We start from the raw sequence: 18961 nt of genomic DNA on the forward strand, positions 1-18961 counted from the left end.
CAAACTTCACAAACTCTCAGCTCAGCTGTTAAAAGTCAAAAGCTGTCCAAGTTAGAAAATCCAAATCCTTTATTTTTGGCTCTTTAATATGAAGTATTTTTTTGGAAAATACAAGGGACTCGGGGGTAGAGGTGGAAAGATAATTCCTGCCCAGCACTTATGGGCGCTATTTTGTAATAAGCAAAGCCTGTCCATGGCTCAGCTGGATCTAACGGTTCAGCTGATCCTGGATCAGGCCCTGCTCTGAGGACTATCTGCCATTTGGACTCGCCATGGGTCTCATCAAAGCTGTGTATCTGCACTCAGCCTGGCAGGGCATTATGCAGCTGCACTGTGCCTCCACAGGAAAGCTGCAAAGTGTTTTGCATTTTTGTGTGTTTATAGATGAATTCAGTCACGTTTAAAAAGAGAGCAAAGGGAAAGCCCTGCACCTCATATTTGGAGCCAGGATCTGGGATGACCCAGGGGTCTTCTCCTGCAACCATCCTACCTGAGGCCATTCCCTTACATCCAGAACATCAGTGCTGGTTAATGGGGTTGAGTCTTCAGATCTAGTTTTTAAATTGGGTCCTGCAGAGATTTTGTGTTTATTTTAAACTAGGTAAAAGGAAAGTAGTCAACACCTATTTCCTGGTAAACACTCACTTTTAATGTGGCCACTGGGACCAATCTCCAGGTTAGTTCTGGTCTAGAGTCAGCACGGGCTGATGCTGCAGTGTCACACCTTCGCACTGAAGTGGCTCATACAACCCATCCACAGAAACAGAGCTCTGTGATCAGCTCTTCTTCTGCAGGTTTACTAGGTCAGCCCTGCTACAGCAAGACAACCTGCTCTGTCAAACTGGCCAAGAAATACTTCAACAGATCCCCTTCACCCTTTATAGCATTAAGGTCTTGCAAAACATCGAGCACATGAAGGCATTTCAATTATGAAGTGGTTTTAGGTCAAATATTTATTGCATTCCTTATAAAACTGTAAAAAGTGTCAGATCCACTGAGACAATATTCCCAGCTCAAGACATTTAAATACATATTGCAAACCAGTTCTTTTGAGCATTGTGAATATAAAAGTGTCACATTTCAGGTAGTACAGGATGGATTTTTTTTTTTTAATTTTCTATTAAAAAAGGAGATCATATTTTGATTTCAGCCTCTAGCCCTGCCAAAAATTTACACCCAGCTGGCCAGCCAGGGGAAGCACAGATCCATATTCCTAACTTCAACATGTACAGGTTAGGGTGAGACAGGCAAAGCAGATACTGCTCAAGCCCATACAGGATGCACCACCACCATCCCAAAGAGACAACTGCAGGACAACAGGCCTAGATGAGGCAGGCAAAAGGATCTCTGCAGATCCACGGGGATCGACTGGCATTCCCCACCCTGCCCTTCCTTGGCCAGCTCAAGGATCACAGTGCTGCTCCTCTTCCTCCACCTCTCTCATGTCAGTGTTTTCAGATGACCACTTGGTAGCTGGGCTGCTTCATCTTCTGGTTTGTTCTTTGGAGTCCTGAAATATCCTGGTCACTTTCAGACTGATCAAAATCCATGTCTGGAGAGAGCAACACCTAGAAAGGAGAACAGACAGATGCTGATGGAGGGAAAGTTCTCAGCTCTTCTTGATGCTGCTTCCTGAAGGGGTGAAGCACCCCTAGAGGGATCTGCTGCAAGATCTAATCCTCTCTGGCAGATGGGAAAGGTCTCAAGGTCACCTTGACCATCTTTCCAACAACAGACAGACAGATGTGGGTGCAGACACCACATCGATGTCCCAATCCCCCCCCCGCCCTCCCCAAGAATACAACAGGCAGCTAAAGCACTGTTCCCTCTGGGACAAGACATACATAGACATGAGTGTTCAGGCCAGGCTGCAGCCTCAGCGGAGATGTACAAAAAAAAATAGGCCACATATTTTGCAAGCAGCTGTACCAAACGCAGACCTTTTCCCAGGCCCCCAGCTGCTTACCATCTCCAGAGCTCAGCCAGGAGAGCAAGCAGAGCTACAGAGTTGCTTCAGCCATGGCCAGCAAGCTCAGGAGGGCTGTCCTGGCCTGGTAGCATCTTATTTCTGCCTGGCACAGCAGCTCCCAGCTTGATCTGAATTGTGGGACCCAAAACCAGAGCACTGACACCTCTCACCGGTATCTCTCCAGGTAAGAAAGCCCATGACTTTGCTGTATGATCAAAAGGCTGCCCATCGCCTCCAGGAACACCTACTCTTTCACAGTAGCTAACTTCAGACTTGAAGCTATCAACAGGCTGTTTTGAGCTATAATAACTGGCTGACACCGGCCCGGAGTGTTTGCACGATGTAGATAGAGCCACACGTGGGGCATCCTCCAGCCACATCATCTGGAAGAGGAAAAATGCCAAATTTTACTTGGGCTGTGGCTGCATTGACTGTAGAAGAGCCGAAATCTCATGCCAGCCAGCAGACTGGACAAATGAGCAATTTGTATGTTCACAGCCTGACAGATTTTTTGCTAAACCCCATTCTACCCCTTCTTCTTACCTCAAAAACCCAGCTTTGGGCAGAGAAGCCCTACTGTCATTACCCCTGACAACAGCTACCTCTTAGCACAGCTGAAGTGCAGTCAACTCTCATGCTACAGCTTGTGTCATGGCCAGAAGCACTCATGGGCTCAGTCAACTTATAGGATTTCTGGTAAACACTAGCCATCCACACCAGAAGCCTGGACAGGTCCTCAGCACCCAACTCTACAGAGAGGCAGAAGCCTAACAGCACAGTCAAGGTCCTCTAGTTTTATGTCTCTACATGAGCAACACCAGTAGCCCTTTCCCCCTCTTCCACTTGCCCATCACAGAACCCAAATGGCATCATCAGATCATGGCTGATGCAGGGACAAGGGCCAGGTACCACAATCAATCCCCCACACACAGCTTATTCCATCAAGGCAGTGTAGACCTCCCAACCCAAGCCTCAGCCCCATCTGACCCCACTTTGCTCCAAAGACTGAACCAACACCCTAGCAAGCCTGCTTGTGCTAACACACAGCAGGAACCTTCCAGCTCAAAGGCACAAGCTGAGGGATGGTGCATGGGCTAAATGCCCAGTGCATACACATGCAGAACATCCTCAACAGCTCAAAGGCACAGAGGCCAGGACTTGGGTCTACTGGTGGGTGAAAAACTGGACATGAGCCGGTGATGTGCACTTGCAGCCCAGAAGGCAAATTGTGTCCTGTGCTGCATCACAAGGAGCATGGGCAGCAGGTCAGGGAGGTGATTCTGCCCCTCTGCTCTGCTCTGGTGAGACCCCACCTGCAGTGCTGGTCCAGCTCTGGGGTCCTCAGCACAGGACACACATGGACCTGTTGGAGAGGGGCCAGAGGAGCCACAGAAATGGTCAGAGGGCTGGAACAGCCCTGCTTTGAGGAAATGCTGAGAGAGCTGAGGTTGTTCAGCCTGGAGAAGAGAAAGGGACAGAGCCTGCTACGAGAGGACAAGAGGCGATGATTTTAAACTAAAGGAGGGGAAATTCAGGCCAGACACGAGGAAGAAATTGTTGCCCCTGAGGGTGGTGAGAGTCTGTCCCAGGTTGCCCAGAGAGGTGGTGGATGAACCATCCCTGGAGACATCCCAGGCCAGGCTGGACGGGGCTCTGAGCAACCTGACCTGGTGAAGATGTCCCTGCTCATGGCAGGGGTGGCACTGGATGAGCTTTGAAGGTCCCTTTCAACACAAACTATTCTACGATTCCTTGGGCCAAACCAGGAGCATGGTGGGGATTAGTCTCATCTGTGGCTATTGCTGTGCACAGTGCACTTGTTTCCACTTAGGCAGCACCACAGGGCCAGTCACCACAGCAACAAAATTACTAAACAGGAAAAACAAACTGTAATGAGTCAATGACTTCAAAGGAGCAGAAGAGCCGCAGGGGAAGATTTCCTCCCCACCCTCAGCACACTACAACCCCTCTGTCTGATGTTATCTTCATAGCAGCACTTCAGACACTCCAAGGATAGCAGTACATCAGATTAAGCTCTCTTCCTCTCTCCCCCTCTCCAGTCTGCACTGGTCTCAAGGAATTTCTTCTGGTTCAAGACACACACTGGAAAATTTCTACCTCTTCCAAGTGAAGATTTCCTCTGTTTATAATATTAATACTGCGATGTTGAACCTGAAAAAATGGGTGGGTAATTAGTCACACTCAGCATTATAAGCTCGCTGAGCTCTGACAGGCTGCAACAGGCTAGTTTTGGGGCCTAACGAACTAATTTCAGTGGGTTTCAGCTGCAGGCTTAAATCCCCTTGCAGCCAAGTGTAGATGATGGAGCCTGCACTAAGCATTGTGCACCCACACCCATTCAGGCTGCTACCTGCCCACCATGCAGCTCACACAGAGCTGCTCGAGCCAACAGCCCCCCAGTAACCTTTCCACAAGTCCCCAGGCAGTTTCATCACGAGACAGCACCTCATTGCTATGACAGTTGTGGGACATACCCTCGGATACGGTTTTTCAAGCCAAACTCCAGTTTGGGAGTTTCCAGCATGACTTGGACAAGATGCTTCCCCTCCAGATGTGTCCAGGTCAGGATCACAGCATGTTGGTGGCACAGCTGGGAGTGGACCAGTTTCCTGGGACAACATGCTACTGTCTCACTCAGCAGTCCTCAAATACTTCATGCACTCCTTCTCGCACAAGGAGGCCAGCAGCTTCCAAAACAATGTGGGTCACGCTACCAAAACAGCGCTGCCCATATGCTCTGCCAATCCTTCCTGTCTGGGGGAAGAGGCTGCCTACTGGTTTGGTAATTCCATCCAAGTAGACCCCTCAGATAATCAAGCCATCTCAGTGGCACAGAGATTGCCCAGACAGACCATAGAATCATTTTGGTTGGAAAAGACCTTTAAGATCCCCAAGTCCAACCATTAACCTAATAGCACTGGTGAAAATGATGACACAGGCTGGAAAACAAGTAAGTGCTGGGGACATTTTTATGCTAGCCATGGAAGTCTGTTTGCCTAAGGGTCTACCGGCCTCGTGTAGAGGTAGGAACCGTCCTACCATCCTCCTGCAACCAAGTTTACATGAGATACCAAGAGTCAGTAGGGCTGACAGGTGGGAGAGTCTCCTTCCTGAGGCACCTCTATGCCCACCACACACCTGTCTATTTAAAAGCTCATGTTAAGCAACTAGAAAATCAAACTCAGTCTAAGGGTATTCTTCAATACTTATAAGCAAGCAGCATAGTTACTGGCATATTAGGAAAAGGTTCTTCATGCAGAGGGTGCTGGACACTGGAACAGGCTCCCCAGAGAGGTGTCACGACCCCAAGCCTGACAGTGTTCAAGAAGAGACTGGACAACACCCTCAGACACACGCTGTGAACTGTGGGGTGTCCTGTGCAGGGACAGGAGTTGGACTCAATGGTCCTTGTGGGTCCCTTCCAACTCAGGACAGTCCGTGATTCATCAGCATCTTCAGTCTAGGGATTTGCCAAAAATCACAGCTCCTATGAAGGGAATTGGGACAGGTGCTGAACTCCACGCTGACCAAAGGCAGGTCCCACATAGTATATTAGCTTTCCCCCCAACCTTAAAGTAGCCTCTAGTTTCACACCAATGATTCTCACAAGTACCACTACTATTATACCTAATTTTGCTTTAAGGCTTGTCTCTGAAAATGTTAGCCTTCAGAAAAGGAGCAGAAACTCACTTGTTTCCCTTGGGAAAACAAGAAACAAAACAAAAACAAGTTGAAAAAAGATCAAGCAAAGTATTACTAAAACTGACTTGTTTTCCTGAGTGGAGGAAACAAAGAAATTAGTGATAACATCCAAAGTTTATTGACACTAGCAAGGGCAAGGGAAAAGAGACTCAGGTCAAGGGCAGGACACATGCAAAACATAAATAAAGGCCATGCAGATGAATAAGTTTCTCCAGCCTGAACAGCACTGGATTCAGACTGGCACTCTTGGGAGTTCTCTCCATCCCACAAGAGAGAGACAAACAAGACACTTGCAGCTCTACTGCAGTGATGGACATTTTTTTCCTCAATGAGGGTGGTGAGAGCCTGGCCCAGGTTGCCCAGGGAGGTGGTGGATGAACCATCCCTGGAGACATCCCAGGCCAGGCTGGACGGGGCTCTGAGCAACCTGAGCTGGTAAAGATGTCCCTGCTCATGGCAGGGGTGGCACTGGATGAGCTTTGAAGGTCCCTTCCAACCCGAACTACTGTATGATTCTACTAAGATGTAGCAAGGCAAGGCACAAGTCTGAAACAAGAAAAAGCTTTAAAGACTGACTTGGAAGAAACTGTGAGATTTTTGCAGCCTAAGAGTTTGTCCCTTTCAGGGTTTCAGTGTAAAAACCAAACAAACAAACAACCCCAACAAAACAAAGTGCAGCATTTTCTCCATTATAAGCAAGAGCCCATTGTCACATCTGTGGCTCATCAGAAGAGACTTAAAACTCCCAAAAGGCTGACAGTTCTTTGGTCTAAACTATAGCCACACAGTCAGTAAGTGACATCAGTGGCAGAATTGCTGGTTGCTGGGTTTATTCTTGCTGATTTACCAAGCCAAGGACAAAGCTGAGCTTTTCCTGCTATCCCTATAGAAAAATTCCAAGTGTGGGTTTTTAGCAGGTTAACTTCAGCCCCCTCTTTCCATTCTCCTCCTTCTCCCCCCCACCCTTTCCAAAGGCAAACTGCTTAGTTCAAGTGAAAGTAATGACACATTCTATTGGCAAGATAGGCAGAGGGTTGAAATTCAAGAAGGCAGCATGATGGGGAGCTGTTGGCGCCTGCTGCTAGACAGCCCTGATGAACCCTGATAAACTGTGGGACACATTAGCCTCAGCCAGCTCTGTCCTATACAGACACTTCTCAGCCCCCCTCCTTTGGGCAGCATGTGGGGAAGAAATTCCCCCACTTGAACAGGTTATTAGCAGCAGCAATAAGCCTTGCAAACCCTTATTTTCTGTTTTCAAGACTAAATTCAAGCCAATCCAGCTGTGGTGCCTAGCTAGCCAATATGATCTTTAATTTATAGCCTAAAAAGCTGACACATGAAGCAGGAGCCTATGGCTACACCTTGAGGCCCAGTGCCAAGAAACAGAATTGGAGGTTTAGACTGGAAAAATTTATTCCTGGAAAGAATTGTCAGGCACTGGAACAGGCTTCCCAGGGAAGTGGTGGAGTCACCATTCCTGGAGGGGTTTAAAAGGCACATAGATGAGGTTGCTAGGGACATGGGTTAGTGCCAGTGTTGGATTAATGGCTGGAGTCTGTGAACTTGAAGGTCTCTTCCAACCAAAATGATTCTATGGTTCTATGGAAAAGCAGGTTGCCCATTTCTGCATTTCTTCATCATTATCTTCTTTCTGTGCTCAAACTTTGTGGGGCCAGAAGCACAGCAATGTGTCTGAGCAGAAAGGAGGCAGTCCCCATAGACTGCTCCAGCTACAAAGCAGTCCTCTTGGTAGCTCCATCACAGTGATAGATCTGAGGGTTTCAAGAAGGACAGATGATACATTGAAGGTCTCAGCAAAAATCTGATGAGAAAAGGACTCAGCAGTTGGAAGACAGGAGAAGCCTTTGACAGCAAGAGCCAGACTGTAGGAGTTGTCCCTGTCACTTGAAACAACCTGTCTGGATTGAGCTGCCAGAAAAGTCTTTCCTAGCTTTTGGAGGTTAACAGGTATCTTCCCTTCAGATTACCCAAAACCAAGCTAAAGGCCACAAAACACTCTGCTGAAGAGAGGGGCAAGTAAGTCAGAGGGCCAGCTCCATTTCCATGAAGGATCAGTAACTGCAACACCATCTGTATATCCACAGCATCCACTATCAACAGGACTGGATGCTGCAAGCTTAGGTGGAAAGGAGGTTGGTCTCTCAACCAGAGATGTCATTTCCTTACCCTTGCTTCTGAGGTGGTGTAATTTTAACCAATCTTAATCCTTCAGGGACACACCAGCACATCCATCCAGTAAGTCTGATCTTTACCAACAGCTTTACATTTTGAGCAGACCTCCAAACTGGCTCTTCTAAAGAAGTAACACTCTTTGAACATCAGGCACCACTAAGAAACCAGAACTGCACCATAACCTGGGACAACTTCATGCCCAGAGTTAATCCACCTTCAGATCCTAGGTATGAGTTCCTAGCTTCAATGCACAACTACCAAGACATACCGTGAGCGCCCAGCTCAGGACTCTTTTCCCTCTTCTCTGCAAAATAACAAAGATTTCTTGAAGATGCCCTCACCACATACACCACTCGAGAAACTCCCTGGGCCACACTGTGTTTCTAGTGACTTTGCCAAGCAACAACTGTTTATCTGGAGGCAGGGCCATGAGGAGTGACTCACCGATCTCAACAGCTGCTCACATCTGCCTGGTCTTCCTGCCAGAGGGAAGATTCCTCTGACTCTGCATCCCCACAAGAGGTGGACACCTCCCCAGCCCACCCTTGAGCTGTAGAAGCCACGGCTGCTGTGCAGACTACCGAGCATTAAACACCATTAAACGCTATTACCTCCATGTGCTTTGCAATGTGACCAATAATTGTCCATCCCACAACTCATCAGCAGGAGAGCTGAGTTATTCTTTCTAAAGAGAGCTCTCAGAGAGCAAGAGCTATTTCTGTTCATCCTAAATTCCTTGGCATGAGCTGCTTCAGGAGCAAGCCTATGACTGCCAGAAGTTATCTTATCTCAACAGGTCTCACCAGTGAACTGCAGGCTATCAGCAGTTGTTCACAGAGCACTTTGAAACAACGTCTGGGTGTCAGGGGAAGGAAGGGAATTCAACCCAATGACTCAGGTTATAGTCTCTGCCCAAAAGCTGATGACAAGCTCAGGCACCACCTGCCCAGCAAACCACGTGTTATTAACAAGAACAAAGTCTGCTGGGACTGAGCATTTCCTCCTCCCCTGTAACTTTTAAGTGTCAAGCTCACACAATACAAAATACAGCTTTCTACAGCTAAGGGACCATCATCTGGCTGAAAAAAATACCAAGCTGACAAAAATAGGATTGCCAGTGAGGTCTTGTCCTCAAAAAGGATGCTACCAATTACAGTAAGGAAAGCAAGCTCTTTCAAGCCAAGATTAATTATAATTAAAAATGAGAAAACAGAGAGAGGAACCCACCAGCTTCAGCCTGCCACTCCAACAAGCCCACACAGTACACTGCAGAAGCTAGCTCATACCCCACAAAACACTGTCATCTAGAGCAATATTTCAGCAACACTTCATAGGCTGCGATGTTGCTCATTGTTAGACAGGGCCAAATCCTGCCAGGAAACACCCCTCTGTTGACCTAAGCGGCAAGCACGAAGAGTTAGTTTGACTTAGCAGGGTCATCATCCACATTCATGCCCCAGGTCTAAGCAAAGTGCTGGTACCTTGTCTGTTTGTGGTAAAGCACACAGCCCATACCACGAGCTTGCAGTTTGGTATCAAACACAGGACATCCTTGGTCTTACCTGAGATTCCTCAGTCCTCCTAGCCCGAGGAGTTTCTATAGATCCATTGATGCCCAGGGTGTCCTTCTGCTTATATTTCCTCATGATCAAGCTGTCCACAACCCAGAACATAATGGCCTCGGGGAGAAAGAAGTTATATGAAAACACTGCAGAGACTAAAGTAATTTGATCAGTTATTCATTCTCCTTTTGGCTTTTCCAGATATACAGCCTTGATCAACCTGATTTAATATCTAAATTAACCCAGCATCAAGTGTGCCCATGGGGGCTGGATGAATCAAATTGCTGAGGTCCTTTCTCATATAAATCCTATTGATTCCATAGCTGAAGACCCAGGGAAACACAAAACAAATCCACAAAAAACAAAACAATGCAAACAAACAAACATCACAACAATCACACACACAAAACCACAACAAAAACAAACCCAAAAAACACCCAGACAAACAACAAAAACAAAACCACCAACACGATAGGCCAAGTTTCAATCAGGAAATAACTACCGAACGAAGCTCCATCCAAGGTTAATCCCACTCTGTCTGCACCAGTCCCTTGTCAGTTCTTTGAGAACTTCTAATAGGGAAATGCAGCCTGATGTGGTGGAGAAAGGCTGGTGGCAGAGGAAGGTAAACTCAACTTTGCCAATTCTGTATCCACTGCAATTCTCATTGAAAAGAGTTCCCATCTTTGCAGGAATAGCAGGAGGTCATGGATTACTCAGAATCAGGGACATGAGGAAAAAAAGCTAATCTTTCAAGAGGTTTTGCCAAGCTATTTTTGAGGAGATCAATAGTTTTGGGTAACCTGAATACCTTGCCTTGCTGTAATGCAATTTGAAGTCTAGCCAAACATCTAGATTGACAATTTGCCAAAGGCCACCACTGAACAAGCCATCCTATAGGAATTTAAAGGGCTTTGGGACATCCCCATGCCTGTATCTTGCTGCTGAGATGCAGCCCTCAGCTAATGAGCCTCATCTTTCCTCAAGGAGCTAAAGCATCATCCCCTCAGCATCTTGGACAAGTGAATGCGAATTAGGACCACAGCAGGGCAGCAGTAACAGATTTGTGTATTCATGGCAACAAATCCATTTGTTTCCACTACCCTCCACCCTGTCCCAGACACTTCAATTGCTCAAAGTCACCCCAAACAAGTTCCTGTACATGCTCCCCATTGAGGAGGGACCACAATTTCCAAACCACCCCACCCAGCGCTTGCAGAGGCATCACTTACATTGACTATAAAAGGCACAACAAACATGACCAGGATGAGCTCCAGCTGGGGGTTTGGGATGTAACCCAGGAGGATCTGCTGAAGCTGCAGAGAAGAAAGCATTCAGAAGCATTATTTGCACAGCATTGTTGTGAGAAGTTTGCTACAAACTGGTTGCCTTCTTATACCAGCAGTCTCCTGGCTAGTGCTCCACAGCCTTTGCTTTAACCCAGCTGTTATTAATAGAAGGATTATATGGGCTATTCCTTTAGCCCAGCTGCCAAACACATGGCTTTGTAGAGAGTGAAAAATAAGTAGTGCTAGTCTTTCAGTGTAACTACCCATGACAACAACTGGTGGGACTTTCCTTGGCTCCTTGGAGCCTAGCTGCAAAATAAGGACACCAGCAATGCACGATAAGCATGGAGAGGAATCCAGCAGCACCTCTGGATCTAGCAGTGTGTGCTGTGGAACAACACATCCACAGGCTGAGCACTGTAGACTACCGGGTTTGTAAAATAAGCCCCGAACAGGAACAGGTAACTGCTCACAGATTGCTGTAAACAACTCCTCAGTAACATCAACCTGTCAGGTACTAGGTACTATGTGTGAATGCACTCAAAACTGGAGTTTCCCATAGATTCCCATAATTGGTTTTTACACCTACCATACCTACCTGCCATCAGGTACATGGCTACAAGTGCCATAGGTTATTATTTTTATTTTTTAAAAGAGAAACTCATGATGAACTCAATTACCATTGCATGAACTACCATACAGAAGCAGCTGGGGGGTGGAGGAAAGGACAACATGCTACTCAAACAATTCTTTCCAAATTAATCTCTAAGAGTCCCCCATTGTTTATGCATGGGATCACAAAACACCACCACGAACTGACTTGATGAGAGAATGCAGAAATCCTCTGGCAGAATGAAAGTAGCTCAGCTGCCAGGCCACCCCATTTTATCCTTCCAAAGATGGAAAATTAAAGAAGCATCTTATTCCATTAGCTTTTGACTAGCAAGAGAATGTACCCAACTTATGGAAATCATGTTTCCCTAAACTTAAGTAATAGCTAATGATTACAGATGGATGTCAACAAGTCAAAGATTAAAGACCTGCAATGATGTGGACCATTAATAAGGCAAAGCTGACAAGAAACAAGCCACAACAGCTGTGGTTAGAAAAATACAGCTCAGGAGCTTACCTTTGTCCAACCGGGGATGAGTAGGACAAGGCTAATCACAGTCTTCTCAAAAACCATTATCAGCAAGTAGAGGATACATTGGCCAATCCAGGAAGCAGCTTGTGGAGGGTCACCTAGGAAAACAGCATATTAAATCTGAGACAGAGGACAGGAGGAGACAGCCTTGCAGAAAAGCGGCCTCCACGTTTGATACCTGAGGTTCCACATAGCAAGTTTTGCAGTGAGACGAAGACTAGATACCAAACTTAAAATTAGCAGAGAGATTTTTCTATCTGTAGTTGTGAAGCACATGCCTGAGGTAGAGAGGTTTGAGGTCCCTGCTGGGTCTACATGTCATTACTCCACTGAAGATCAACCCATACCAAGGATCTAAGCTCAAATCTTTCTAGTTTTTAAAAAGAAAAAAAAAAAAGTAAATCCAGCTTGTATTAGAGAAAATTTAGGAGACTCCCATTTTTAGTTGCAGCTCTTGGCATCTTTTCAGACTGATGTAGAGAAATAAACATGGAAAGGCAAAAAAATGCACCCCACTTTCACTTGTGCAGATGCCCTTATCAGGGCAGCTCTTTGCCTTTCACACTGCAGTTGTGCTTTTGAATTAAACCAGGCTATAAGCAAGAGAGTTCTCCCTCATCAGACACAACATACACCACTGGACTCTCGCTCTAGAAAATGATTCTCTTTTTCTACTCCTTTTGGGGCTAATTCTGAAATGGAGATGGCAACTAATCAGACTCCAGGTTAATCTGAAGGGCAAGCAAGCAACAAATTTCAGACATCACTTAAGTCGCATCTACCTTCCTTGCAAATGCTAACGCTACATGCATTTGCCTGCCTCCTGTCCTCTCCATTCCACCAGCCTGCCCCTGAGATCCACCAAGAGGAGAAAACCACCACCAAGAACTCTCCCATTGCCTGTCCTTCCTAGATCAACAGCTTTGCTGGAGCAAAAATCCTACAGGTGTCCTACAAGGCAGGTAGTCACCTTCTGTAAAAGGGGAGATACACATCTCTGGCTCTGCCTGAAGACACAAAACTCCCCATGTTTATCCAGCAACCCCAGCACTCACAAGCATACCTGGGCTCTCATGGGCCATAGCCCAGTAGCATTGCAAGTGCTTAGTGGAAGAACCATTCCTGGTAACTCCAAGGAGACTGGATCAATTTCTACGAATCTTTGGGGGAAAGGATGCATGGCCTTAGAAATGCAAGCTTTCCCTCTCTTTCAGCCATTGATGGGCACTACCAGTATCCTTCTCATAGTGTTGAGCTACTTAGAGCTTGACAGATACAGTTATTTGAGGAGAGGAAGCTCTACTTGTGCAAAGGGGCAAGTATCCCATCTCATCAATGCATGGATCACTAAAATCCTTTACACAGGGAAGGTTTGAGAGCTCAGAAATCTCAGCATCCCACTCATATAATTCCTTACAAGCATGTATTGCTTTGGGAAACTGGTCATTTAGCTTGCCCTTTCTCTGGTACCCTTTTATAAAGGTATCAGTGATTTCATTTCATCTCAATAAACCTAGAAAAGTTCACAGACATGGATCTGTCCAACTCTTTCCTCACCCTTCCAGTGCATAGGAGCCTCATAGGAGTAGGTCACAAAATCCTGGAGAATTTTAATCAGAATGGGAGACTGATAGTCTCTTCTGAATTAAAGCTAATCCCAAAAGCGATCTGCAAGACAAGATGCTTCTGGAATGACCCTCCTCTTTACAAGGACCAGTCGGTATCCTGCACGCTCCTCTATGGAAAACAAAACAAAAAACAAACAAACAAAAAAAACCAACCAACCAAACAACAAACCAACAACAACACCACCACAACCCATACAAAAAAATCCCCACAAAACCAAAAACAACCACCATTAAGGACATCACCTGCTATCTGTTCCCTGCTAAGCCTTACCCACCCAGTTGCCAGTGAGTTTGAAAATTTCTCATTACCATTTTTAATTCAAGAAGCATAAAATTTCAGTCCTAAACAGAATTATTTTATTTTTGCTGATGAAGTGATCAGCTGGTTACGCGATACTCGCTGTCTGAGCAAGAGACGGGCTCCATCGCCCCAGGTTTTAGAGCAATTTACTCAAAAAGAATCAATGCTAATTAAATATGAATGTTTCCAGTCTGGCACTCACCAAGTAATAAGTAAAAGCATATTTGTATTGTTAACAATGATAATGGTACCATATCTATTACATGTGCTTGCCTCAGCCCTCTGTAAGCACCCTGCCAGCTGGTTATCGTCTTCCCAGGCTCATCGGAACATCTCAGGTCTGCAAAACTGAGCTACAGTATCTGGCTTAGGAAAGCTGCAGCATTTCCTCTTACCACTTGAATACAAAGATAACCCCTGGAAACACTTATTTCCAGCATAATCAGGCCGGAATTTGGAAGAGAGAACCCAACCCACCATGAGATGCCAATGCCCGATGTGCGGTCGGATGGCAGCGGACTGGGAGCTCTGCCCCACTTTCCTCAGTACAATACTGTTCAGACGTGGGAGGGGAACACAATACCAATAGTTTACAACAACATGTTTATCCAAACCCATTATGCAAACCACAGAGAACAGCAGCACATACCAAGACTTACTAAGAGCTGGTATCCAACCCAGCCCAGCTCTAAGGGGATCTGCTTCTCAGCAAGGGAAAAATAGGTTTGCATGCCTATTTGTCCTTATTCTGTCATCTGTTAGCAATGCACGAAAACATTTCCATCGTTGCAAAGCTACAGCTAAGAAGTAGAGGCATTGAGCTAGCATCTCCATGACAGACATCAGAGCAATCACCTTGCAACTCAGCTTTTTAATTGCTCAAACTGTGATGGAGAAGGAAGCAAAGGAGGAGAAAAGGAAGAACCGGGAGGACAGTGGTGCAGAGAGGCTGCTCAAGCTGGGAGGAGAGCAAGCAGAGTACGCCAGACCAACCAGCAACCACACAGAGGGAGGGAAGGAAGAGGGAGCCAGGAAGGTTACGTGTGAGTGCGACCAGCAGAACCCGCAGAGGACTTCAGAAAGTGCACATCTCTGCTCCCTGGCAGGCAGCAGCTTAATGGGTGGTCTGCAGAGGAGACAGGGACAGTGTTAGATACAGCTAAACGCCAGTGTCAGGCAGGCTTTGGTCCTCCTGAAGCACAGACAGCCTCTCCCACTACACTTGGCAGCCTAGTTATCTTTGGTACAGGTTAACTGTAGTGGGGTTTTTTGCCCCATATCCCAAGACCGACTAGTTATCCTACAAACCCCCAGGTTGCCATCACCCATCTGAGCTCCGAGTACAAACAAAATAGGAAAACAAACATCCACCGTGTCCTTCCTGCATTTGAACTCTTTCCCTTTTGCTCTGTGTTGTCAGCTGTGCTCCATTCCCCACGGGGAGACAAGACTAACACCCACAGCACTCTTTGCAAGTCTGTTATTTCATGCTGTAGTCGTGATGGCACTTGCCAAATACTCCCCCCTGCTGCCTCAGCTTGCCCAAGAAGCAACACCAAGTTTGAGATCTCACCCAAATACCTCCTCCTGCACATCCTTTTGGGGATAGTCAGTCACTACCATTCATCATCACAAACAGCTACAGTTCTTAATTTTGTACGCTGTGCGCTTGGCAGCCCTAGCCCTCAACAAGCCATCTTTACAGACAGGTTTTGTTTAACCAGGCTGATACACAGACATCAGGAAAATCAACCAGCTACTTAACCCACGCTGGGCATGGACTTGACCAAGGTTAATAGCTCCTCACCCAAGCTAACTCAAAGAGCAATTTGATGGCTTTCTTCAAGTCTGACAACCTTTTCTCCCTTCCCTAGAGAACAATTTTTGCTGTGCAAATGTGAGATCCCACCTAAGGAACCCTGCTTCTCCAAGACCAGAGGCCTGCCCCAGTCAGGCTAGCTTTGCTGGTTACGTTTGCAGGACACATACAAGTATACGACAAACCAACAAGAAGGACAGACCTGTGCCCCTTACTACACACCACATCCAACCTGTCAAAGGTGCCTCAATCAGAGCATGGAGCCTCATATATTCATATTTCTCACTCTGGTCTTCTCTACATCACCTACAGGAGATGCTGTGAACCTCCTCCACAGTTAGAGGGACACCAGAACTTCTTACTTGTTCAGAGTAGACAGTGGAAGGTCATGGAAAGAGACCCAAAGGCCTATGCAGAGGACACTGTTTTTCAGCCTCTTCCTCCTGTTCCATTCTGAGCTTTGTTTGCAGACTATGGGATGAGATGTTTCTGTACAGGAATCCATCCTGAAGCACAGAATTAGACAGGACTTAATTTCCACCCCTTGACAGAAAGATCAGAGGGTATCTCCACAGTTACTTTTGACTGCACCTTGGTCTACCAAGGACAGGAGGCTGCTCAGTACCAAAATAACTCAGGATAAAGATGAAAATGAAACAGCAGCGTGGTACACAGGGCTGCCAGGATGATTTCAGCTATAAATTGACAGAGGCTTGTTTCCTCTTCACCAAGGAGCTAATCTGGCTGCTCCTTGACTCTGAAGGTTTGAAGTCACACAAGGACCATTGATACACCTCAGAGTGGCCATCATCCAAGTCTAACTCACCACTAAGTGCGACTGATGCCATTAACATACAAGTCACCATCTACTGGCATCTCCTGAGGGAAGAGGGAGCCTTTGGTGTGGTCCCTGGACAAGTCCACGAGACAGACTGGCCACATCTCCTCCTCCCACAGTGAGGAATTAAGCCTGGAAAACTCAAGCTGATCCTAGCTAAACACTCATGTCATTTAGGTGCTGCCTCTCTACAACAAGATAATCAGGGGTATCCTCAGATGCAAGCTAAGAGCTCTAATAAACAAACTGTGAGGTGCCCCGCTCCAAGAACTGGAAAGGATTCTTCTTGCATCAAGTGTTTCCATTTCACAGATCTAGGTCAGTGCCTACAGGACTGTTTCTGCCATGAAAAATTGCCAGCCAGCAAAAAACAATCTGCTACCTGGATATTAAATACTAATACTACTACTACTACTAATAATAATAATGAATAGATGCTCTCCTCTTTACTGTGTTCAGGGCTTCCCTTTCCTTGTAGTAGAAGGAGGAACAGGTCCAAAGGATCTTTGCAGCCTCCACACTGAACCTGGTAGGAGATTACATGCATCATGTTCCCTTTGAACACTTCCAGTTTCTTGTCCCCAGTCACCTCTGGAGATCATCCAGTCCAACCCATCTGTTAAAGTAGATTCACCAGAGCAGATCGCATAGGAAGGTGTCCAGGCGGGTTTGAATGTCTCCAGAGAAGGAGACTCCACAACCTCTCTGGGCAGCCTGGGCCAGGGCTCTGGCACCTCAAAGGAAAGAAGTTTCTCCTGATGTTTAGACGAAAATTCCTATATTTCAGTCTGTGTTCATTGCCCCTCATCCTATCATTGGGCACCACTGAAAAGAGCCTGGTCCATCCTTTTGGCATCCACCCTTCAGATATTCATAAGCACTGATGAGATTCCTCCTCAGCTTCTCTTCTCCAGGCTGAACAGACTCAGCTCTCAGTCTTTCTTCATCAGAAAGATGCTCCAGACCCCTCATCATCTTTCTAGCTCACTGCTGGACTCTCTCCAGTAATTCCTTGTCCATCTTAAACTGTGGAGCCCAGAACTGGACACAGAACTCCAGATATGGCCTCACTAGTCCTAGTTGGAAGGTAACCCATGAAATCTCAGCTCTACACAGTGACTCTACCACCAGCCTCTCCTTATACCTTAGTGAACATGCTTCGCTCAAATCTTCTTACAGCCATCTCCCATCCTGATAGAAATAAATGCATACACTGCATTTTAGACAATTCTCCTCCAGCAGTATTGCTGGTGCTCCCCACCCCACTATCAGCAACACCTCCTTGGTGCAGACCTGGGGCTCTGGCTCCTGCAGCAACATCACACAAACACACGTGTCTCATATTCTGCTTGTGCGTGGGAGCCCAACAGCTCACAGAGCAAAAGCAGCACTGCTTGAGGTATTTGAGTTGTTACCACACAACAGGATTAGTTTTAATCTGGGCTGTCCAACGTACCAAGCTGTCAGCATAGCCCACATGTTACTGCCAGACAGCTTTATTTAAGGTCTTTTGGGGACTGTGTGTGCATGGAGCAGGTAGAAAAAAGCTTAACCACAGCCAAAGCAGAAGATTGAGGAAAAATGAATATTTGAAAGAACTGAAAGTCGCACTGGGTGACATGGTAGGGATAGAAAAATTAATAAATAAAAATAATTAAAACCCACACCACAAACTCTTAAGACATACTCGAACAGTGCCTTCAAAAATCAAAGGATGTAATTATCATTTCAGGATTGTCCTATGCAGGGACAGGAGTTGGACTTGATGGTCCTTGTGGGTTCCCTTCCAACTCCGGACATTCTATGATTCAAAGCCAAGTACAGAGGAGGGTAAGAGCAGGAAAACACCTGAATTGCACAAAAGTGCTCCCTTTGAGAGCAAGAACAGGTTTTCAGAGATCAGGACCCGATCAGCAATTACACTGGTTATGGGCAGGACAAAGCGGCATCAGAGCAGCCAGATGGGTCCAGTGGACATCCCAAACCCTCTGGTATGTGCTGCATCTGAACTACAGGAGAGCATACAGATGGAATCAGTTCCCAGTTTGCAGTGTCACACCATTGTTCCTGGGTCTTTGGTCCCTGGAGATACTGCTCTTGCATTGGGGCAAACACTGTTGTGATCAGTCAGATACAAGAAGGTTTCCACCCCTGCTCAGAGCAGGGGACCTGACCACACACTTCCCCATTGAAGGATGGTCTTCAGTCCTCTCCTTACTTTTTCTCCCTGGTCCTGGAGGTGGAAAGACCAAGCATGCTAAGGAAAAGCACAAACCCTCAGGTTAGAGCTATTTTCAGCCTTATTTCCTCAAGCATTAGCAGCCAGCTCCCTTGGCTGCTTCAGGACGTGGGAACATTTGCTATGGAAATTTTGTACAACATCACAACAGGGCCAAAAGCAGCCTACACGGGTCCTCAGTTAAACTCAGCAGCTGGCACAGAGCATATTCACTTATAATTCTGACCAGCAGGGTTCAACAGGCCATTAAACA

The 18961-nt window shown here is 46.5% G+C and overlaps 1 protein-coding gene across 3 annotated transcripts in view; it reads right to left on the minus strand.

The window, feature by feature from the left end:
• Positions 1 to 938: 938 nt before the first annotated feature.
• The window catches only part of LOC136109094 (store-operated calcium entry regulator STIMATE-like), a 39808-nt gene continuing 21785 nt past the window's right edge, over positions 939 to 18961 (minus strand). Inside the window, exons 5-9 of one of the 3 annotated variants that reach the window (XM_071803534.1) lie at positions 11869 to 11981; positions 10683 to 10766; positions 9451 to 9567; positions 2140 to 2352; positions 939 to 1568 (exon numbers count right to left, since the gene is read on the minus strand). In XM_071803534.1, coding sequence (XP_071659635.1) covers positions 1455 to 1568; positions 2140 to 2352; positions 9451 to 9567; positions 10683 to 10766; positions 11869 to 11981 — 641 coding nt within the window. In that variant the 3' untranslated portion in view covers positions 939 to 1454. The remainder of the gene's footprint in view (positions 1569 to 2139; positions 2353 to 9450; positions 9568 to 10682; positions 10767 to 11868; positions 11982 to 18961) is intronic. The other 2 variants (XM_065851495.2, XM_065851502.2) reach the window with 2 other exon arrangements.

Source organism: Patagioenas fasciata, chromosome 1, assembly GCF_037038585.1.
Source record: "Patagioenas fasciata isolate bPatFas1 chromosome 1, bPatFas1.hap1, whole genome shotgun sequence".
Classification (NCBI taxonomy): Eukaryota; Metazoa; Chordata; class Aves; order Columbiformes; family Columbidae; genus Patagioenas; species Patagioenas fasciata.